Source organism: Corylus avellana, chromosome ca1, assembly GCF_901000735.1.
Source record: "Corylus avellana chromosome ca1, CavTom2PMs-1.0".
Lineage (NCBI taxonomy): Eukaryota > Viridiplantae > Streptophyta > Magnoliopsida > Fagales > Betulaceae > Corylus > Corylus avellana.
The window spans coordinates 5,743,320-5,751,508 of record NC_081541.1 but is presented as its reverse complement, the minus strand read 5'-3'; the positions used below and the strand labels follow the sequence as shown (position 1 = coordinate 5,751,508).

The 8,189-nt window shown below is 33.7% G+C and overlaps 1 protein-coding gene across 1 annotated transcript; it reads left to right on the top strand.

Annotated features, from left to right (window-relative positions):
• Positions 1 to 1,186: 1,186 nt before the first annotated feature.
• Positions 1,187 to 8,189, top strand: LOC132167376 (uncharacterized). Its single transcript, XM_059578329.1, has 2 exons — positions 1,187 to 1,381; positions 6,820 to 8,189. The coding sequence occupies exon 2, from the start codon at positions 6,833 to 6,835 to the stop codon at positions 7,805 to 7,807; it is 975 nt and encodes a 324-aa protein (XP_059434312.1). The 5' UTR covers positions 1,187 to 1,381; positions 6,820 to 6,832; the 3' UTR covers positions 7,808 to 8,189.

Genomic DNA, 8,189 nt, shown 5'->3' with positions numbered 1-8,189 from the left:
AATTGCGATTTGATCAAACACTTAAAACGTGCAATTTAAAAATGTGTGATTCGCAAATGTTATTTTTTAAAATGCATCAAGTGTGGTGTCAAATTGTAGTTTTGCCTCTAAGATTATAGTTTATTATTTAAAATTATATGTTTTTTAAAATGAACCCCCTTGACTGCAATTTAAAAACATAGAATTTTATACGTTTTTAAATATCAAAATTTTTAAAATTACACATTTTTAAAAAAAAAAGTAAAATTACACTTTTGATATGAGAGATTGTAATGCCAAACGTACTTTTAAGCTTTTAACTGCATTTTTTTTTTAATTTTTTTTTTTTAAGATTTAAATTACATATTTTAAAATTAGGGCTAAATACTTTATTCACCCCTATGGTTTAACTTCTTTATTTTTTGACCTTTAGGGTTTACTTTTTATCACAGGAAGTCCATCTAGTTTGCCTAAAGACGGAGATGGTCTCTCCATCAAATTTTTTTTCAAAATTTGATGGAACGCCACATCAACACCAATCACGATTTGACACATGTCCATATGATTAATTAATTAAAAATAATATATTTTTAAAAAATAAAAACATTAAAAAATTATATTTAATTAATTAATTAATTATATTTTTTTTTAAATTGGGATCTCGCTTTGGCCATTTGCGCCATGGGGGTGGCCCAACTACACTCAAGGGCAATTGAATTTTTTTTTTTTTTTTTTTTTTTTTCAATTTGCCGAAAGGCCCTTGGGGTGATTTGATGGCCAAAGGCCACCCCAAATGGCCAAATGGGGTGGCTATGACCACCCCCATTTTTATTTTTATTTTTAATTTAATTAAATATAAGTTTTTAATGTTTTTAATTTAAAAAAAATTATTTTTTTAATTAATTAATTAAATAGACACATGTCAAACCGTGATTAGTGTTGATGTGACGTTCCGTCAAAATTATTTTGGACAGAATTTTGACAGAGGGATCATCTCTATCTTTAGACAAACTAGATGGACTTCATGTGATAAAAAGTAAACCTTAGAGATCAAAGGTATTTAACCTTTAAAATTATTATTTGTTAAATAATATTATTTTAAATTGCAAATCCAAACTAACCTAAGGCCCACTAAAGAAAAATCCCATGGGTTGGGCTCCATAATCCGTCGGATGTGTAGTGGTGGCGTAACTATGTCAGCGAGAACGGAAAAGCGAATAATATTTAATGAGAAGTAGCGCACGCAACGCAAGCGGTAGCGATTGGGCGAACGTGAGCGAGGTGATCGCGTGCTCTTCGCCTCCTTCTCCTTCGGTTTCTAGACACGCGACACACTGAAACGCAAGTCTCTCCGTCTCACTCCCTCTGATCCGCGAGCCGCACAATTCTCGGAGGCACCAAGGTACAATCGCTTCCGATCTGAAGCTTCCGTTTCGAAGTCTTTATTTTTATGATTATTTGTTCGGAATCGTTTGTATGCGTTTCTAGGGTTTAATGATTAGACTGATTCGTTACTTGCATTATTTATGAAGGGCAGGCTTTTTCCTCGGTTTAATTAGGTTTAATTTAGGAATCAAAAGCAAGAAGTGCTGCGGGTATATTTTATGGTTGTTAACGATTTCAGACAATGATCTTGCTGATAATATTTTACGTCTCTTTATTTTTAGGAAAACTTGACTTTGAATTGTTTGTGTAAGATGTGTCTGCTTCTTTTGAAATTTGGGGGGTTTGCCGACTCAAATTGATGGATATTAATCTTGTAAGAAATGACCACATTTTGGCTTGGAGCTTGCCGTATCAAAGTTGGCGAAGTAAAGTTTCTTTGGGTACTAGTCTCATCAGTTTAATATAATGGTTTGGCTGGAAAAATGGTTGTTGATTTGATGTACCATGATAAAATAACCATTTTTCTGGGTCGTTGTTTGAAGTGTGGATTTTCATCCTAATGATCTACGATACACCTTGAAATTTGGCCCACAAGTTTTTTTTCTTTTGGGTGATAATTTTGGATGCAAAAGGATTCAGACGTGATTTTTTTTCTTCTTTTTAATTGGCAACTATCACATATTATGTTACTTTTGTGTAATTGTTCGAGTATTGTAACATGACATTCTTAGAAGTTCCTATAGGTGTCTTCAAGTATGTCTATTGCTTATAGGGTCCTTCTGCCATTAGAACTGGGGGCCTTCTTAAGAGACTATACATTTCATTCTGAAATGGATTGTTATATTTTAATAATCAGTTGAATAATCTTCCAATTGGAATTGCCAGCCTTGTAAAATGTTAACTGTTGAAGTCCTGTTTTTTCTTTGTTTCTTTTGCTCTCTCTTGATATCAATACATTGACTACTTAGGGCCTGTTTGGGTGTGCATTTGATGACTTCAAAAGTGCGTTTAACACCCTAAAAACTCGTTTGAAAAAATAAAAAAAACCTGTTTGGTGAAAAAATTCAAAGCACTTTTGAAGGTCATATAGCCTAGAAATGGCCAAAATGTACTTTTGGCAAAATCGAAAAAATGAAGCTTTTGTCAAAAAACACTTTTTGACTTAAAAGCTCTATTTCTCAAGCGCAATCCCAAACAGACTCTTAAGAATTAAATATTTAAGAGCTTCATTAGTGGTCAAGCTTGCGAATAATATAATCTTCCTTGTGGCATATGATCCCACAATTGTCCAAAATTTGGGTTATATTATGTTTTGAAGTTCTAAGATGTCAAGATCATTATTTGTAGCCTTAATCTCATAACGTTGTCGGTTAGAGCATCTCCAACAAGAGTTTTCATTTTACTACTCAAAATACAACTTTTTTCATTTTAGCTACTAGTTTTTCACTACACACTCCAACAAGAACATCTATTTTAACTATCTACTCTAATTAAATATTATTTTTCAGTATTATTTTATTAGTTTTTTCTCATTTCCTTGTCTTCCCCATAAAAAGAGATAAAGAGAGAAGGAGAGAGAAAAGATTAAAAAAATAGAAAGAAAGAGAAAATATAATAAAATATTACTTATAAGTTGCTACAGTAACTTGTAAATATGAAAGTTCACTGTAGCAGTAGTAGGAAAACCTTCTATTTTAGTAATTTTACAATATTTGTTGGAGCAAGAAAAATTAACAAAATAGCTAAATTTAACTAAAAAGCTAGTTTAAAAACACTACTGGAGATGCTCTTATTATTACTATTATGCTTTGGGTTATTCAAAGCTTCTTGCATAAACTTATAAACCATCATATATTTTTATCCATCTCTTAAGTTTTTTTTCCAATTATAATAAAAAGCTGAAATTATGTTGTGAGGGAAACAACCTTTTTTTTCTTTCTTTTGGCTAGATGAAATTTTCTTGGCGCGTTAGTTATTGGAATATAGAGGAATATGACAATCAAGTCTGATGCTTTTTTATGGACTTGATACCTCAGAACTCAGATTATTTCACTTCTTTTCGTGCAAACCGGTTGTCATACTAGGTAGTTTACAGAGAATGCGTAGTAATCATGACAATGAGCAGTGTTTGTTGTACAATAGAGATGTAGAAGACAATGGGGGCAGCGGAAAGATAGGAAACCAAAGAAGAGATAGATATTGTTGTGCTTAGTTGACAAAGTTGGTTGCCTGACATGATTCTTGGTGCAACCTGAAACAGTTTAACAACAAAATTGTATGGAGCATTAAACTATATATAATACCGCTTCAATTTTTTCTTGATTGCTATATATTGGCTTTAAAAAACTACAGTAACAGTGAGAAACAAAAAAAAACAAAATTTAGCCTGGGCACATCCTGAATTTTAGCAAAATTATGACTTGTCCTACCTTTTTGAGTATGACCATTGTTAAATCTGGCTAACCATGTGTTGTTAGCAAATACTGATGGTAGGTCTGAATTTGGTTTATGATTAAGATGATGAAATTTCTTTTCTTTATTTTATTTTGGGTAAAGTCCACATACCTCCTTCAAACTACCACCCAATTGACAAGGCTCATTCCAAACTTTCAATTTTGACAATGTGCTTCCCAAGCTACCAAAATATTGTTAATGTTCCCCTAAGACTAGCAATAAGACAAAAATGCCCTTATAGATTTCTCAATAAGACAAAAATATCTCTATAAATTAAAAACAAAAAATTTTAAATTAAAATAATATAGATTTTTTTAAATGAAAATTTTTAATTTTTTTTCAATCGAAATTTTTAATTTTTTTAAACGGAAATTTTTTTTTTAAACAGAAATTTTTATTTAAAAAAAATTATAAAAGAAAATTTTTCAATTTTTATTATAAAAAAAAAAATCGAAATTTTTTAATTTTTTTCTTATAAAAAGGATTTTTTTTAAAAGAAAAATTGGCCACCGCTTGGATTTTTTTTTTTTTGTTAGTTTTAGGATTTTTCTAGAAGTTTTAGTATTTTTGTTTTTATTTTACTAAGGGTAATTTTGTCATTGGGGGGAACATTGACAATTTTTGGTAATTGAAGAGGGGACATTGTCACAATTAAAAGTTTGGAAGAATATTGTCAATTGAGTGGTAGTTTGCGGGGGTATATGAACTTTCCCTTTTTATTTTTTAAAGAATGTTTTCCTTCATCTGTTACTCTCTTCCCATCCTTACCCCTATTTAGTTAAATCCTAAACCTAATATCAGTTAAAATCTAGTATACACATTCCTTCAAAATCTAGAGTTGCATCCTTGGGAATGTGATGTCCTTGTATTTTTCACCAATAATGCTGATTATTTATGGTTCATGAGAAACAATGCCTACATGGATGAGATAGTTAGTTACGTCTGGCTATGTCTTATGTTACTTCAGCAAGTTTGTGCTGTACGTGTTGTTTTATTTATGGCTAAGTTTTTGGTTTTCTATTTTGTAAATTTAGTTTGATCATGTTTCCTAGTTTTCGGAACTGTTTCTATGCAGGTAAATAATGCATTTTAAACCACAGCCACTTGATTGAAGGGCTCTGTTGGTGGAACCTCACTAAGGGATCAAGGACCTGTACCCTGTGGGCAGTTTTATGATTTATTAATTGCTATCCAGTACATGGATTGGGGAGGGTTAGGGTGGAGTGTGGGTTTTTGGCAAGGTAAGGGTGCTGCCCATGTGACCCTAAAGCATTTAAATTTCAATATGAGTGACAACTTGTCACCTATCTGGTTGAAATTGAGCCACTCTTCCTTCTATTGGTAATGGTGTTTTTCGAATACTAAGTGCAAAAAAAGAAAGAAAAGAAAAAAAACAAGGCTTGTTCTTGATGGAACATACCCCTGATGTTGTTTAGGGTAGGAAATCTGATTATTTACCTTTTATAATCAACAATACTCTCTGCCTTGGTAAATCCTGTAATGTGGTTCTTATTGGATGTCATTAGCCCTTTTTTTTTTCTTTTTTTTCCTGTTATATAATCCTTGTCTGTTTTCTTACGTTTCTAATATTTTATCTTTGAAAAGCTTAATTGTCTTAATTAGCTCTGTTTAAATGGACTTTTCTCGTTCGGTTGGAGGTCAAAAGTCTTCTAGTTCCAAATCCTAGGAAAAAAGGATAGTACTGAAACTACTCGACATAGGTGAACAACCCCGTCTGAAATGTATTTTAAGTAACCTAGTAGGTGCTTATTTGCTACCACATATAATGTATCACCTCAAATTTTTGTTGTGATTGGACCCATGTTTGCCAAACTGGTATAATAATGCTGATTATCAGTGACGTGCAATATATTATTAATGGTTAATGAGGAACAATGCGTACAGAGAAGAAATGATTAATTGCTGTGTTCAGCTGTAACCCTGAAGCGTCTAAATTTTTATGTAAGTGACAAATTGAAAATTGCACCTATCTGATTGAAATTGGCCCACTTTTCATTTTAACAGCTACGCTATTTTTGTTCCAAGGAAATTTGCTTATTGTGCATATCCCCAATGTTGTTTAGGGTTTGACAAATCCGATTGTTTTTTTTTCCCCAACAAATCTGATTGTTTACCTTTTATGGTCCCAAAATACTATATTTTTCTTAATAAACCCTTTAGTATGGTTGGATGTTAGTAAGGCTACATATTGAGCTGCACTAGCGTGAAAGCCTATAAAATGTTTCTTGTTGGATGCTATTAAATTTTCTGTTATATAATCTTTTTCTATCGTTTTTGTTTTTCTGATCTTTAATCTCATAAAAGGTAAAATGTCTTGTTAGCTATATGAGATGGACTCCACTTTTTGTGTCAGATGTCGAAAGTCTTGTAGTTATATAAAAATCCTAGGAAACAAGGATAGCATTGAAACTAGTCGACACAGGTGTATATGAAATGTCCTTAAAGTAACCTAGTAGGTTCTGAGGTTAGCTTGTTTGTTGCAAGTGACGTCATTAATTTTGCATAATTTATCACCTCAAGTGACTTAGAGCATATTTGGAATTGTGTTTGAAAAATAGAGCTTTAAGTTAAAAAAATGCTTTGGTAAAAACTTCATTTTTAAGCTTTTGCCGAAAATGCATTTTGACTATTTTTAGAGTAAAAAAGTAAAGAAAAAAAATATTTATTAAACATGCTGGCTTTTGTTTGGCACAACTTTTTATGTACTAAAAGTATTTTTTAAGCTCTCTAATGCAATCCCAAACAGACCCTTAGTCATGTTTGTGGAACCAGTATCATAATCAATTGATTTGCGGTGATCTTAAAATGCCTTTGTGTACAGTTGTCTAATACATCATTTAGATGCTGTTAGAAGTAAATGTCGTTTTTATTGATATCTGCAAATGTGCTGTGGATATTTTAGCATAATATATTATAGCTTTTTATTTTTGTCAAGAGTATCTGATCTCTCTTTCTCTCCCACTTGCGAATGAATCTCAGGTTTAACTTGCAAATGGCTAAGTTTAGCAAGTTGCAACGGAAGACTAACTCCCGCCGTCACCAGGCTTCCCCATATGCATTTTCATCCTGCTCTCGGAATGTCTTCAAACATGTTCTCTTAAAGAAGAGGCGTTCAAGAGCATCAGAGAAGAAACATTGGAAAGACGCAACCTGTTCAGTTTGTTTGGAGTACCCTCACAATGCTGTTCTCCTCCTCTGTTCCTCTTATGACAAAGGTTGCCGGCCTTATATGTGTGCCACTAGCCATCGGTATTCCAACTGTCTTGAGCAATACAAGAAAGCCTACACAAAAGTAAACCCAATTCAAAGTTCTCAACATTGGACTGAGTTAATGGAAAATTCTAGTTTAAGTTCTGGGCTGCAGCCTCACAATGAAAAGATGGAAGTGCCAGAGCTGTTATGCCCTCTCTGTCGTGGGCAGGTGAAGGGTTGGACTGTGGTTGAGCCGGCAAGAAAGTATCTGAATGCAAAGAAGAGAGCTTGCATGCTGGATGATTGTTCATTTGTTGGAAGTTATAAGGAACTCAGAAAACATGTTAGGACAAAGCACCCATTGGCATGCCCACGAGCAGTGGATCCTATACATGAAGAAAAATGGAAGAGGCTCGAGCGTGAAAGGGAGCAAAATGATGTAATCAGCACGATTATATCGTCAACACCTGGGGCTGTGGTGCTGGGGGATTATGTGATAGAACCTAACTTTGGTGGTAGTTATAGTGATTACGATACTGATTTGGAAGATTCTTTAGATGGTGCTTTCTTCCGTCTTGCATCACTTACTGGCGGAGAGAATCATGGTATTTACTCACGTGGTAGATATAATAGGCACCGGGACTTGTTCGATGTTGATTTTGGGAGGCGTAGTGGTTTTGCTTTCCGTCCTGTTGCTTCATTTGGACAGGGTTTAGTGGTTGGACCTGGACGTTCAAGGAGGCAATGGAGGCATAGAAGAGCAACCCTTTTGTGACAATAATAACAGAGAAGTGGGGATGGGGAAGGACTGAGATTCAGCTCTTCTATGGTCGTGTTCTTGTATATTCATGCTGTGTTATTGGACCTTGTATTGGTATGCCAGAGCATTGTCATCATATCTTTGACAGAGCGAAGCTGTTGAACTCACCATTTGGATTAGTTTACATTTTGGGGGAGAGGAGGCGCCTTGCCTCTGCATATTTAGTAGTCTAGGAAAGAACAAACATTTTTACTTTGTTCCCTTTGGAGGTTGCATGGATTTGCAATCATTTGGTCATGCATGAATCGGCCATTTGATAGGGTGATATTGGTTCAAATACGTTTACCCCAAATGTTTTATTTTGAGAATTGATATTGTCTCCTTGTTTCCGCGATTA

Excerpts from the sequence above, each read along its gene's own strand:
- LOC132167376 (XM_059578329.1), top strand. The coding sequence starts at position 6,833 with ATGGCTAAGTTTAGCAAGTTGCAACGGAAGACTAACTCCCGCCGTCAC.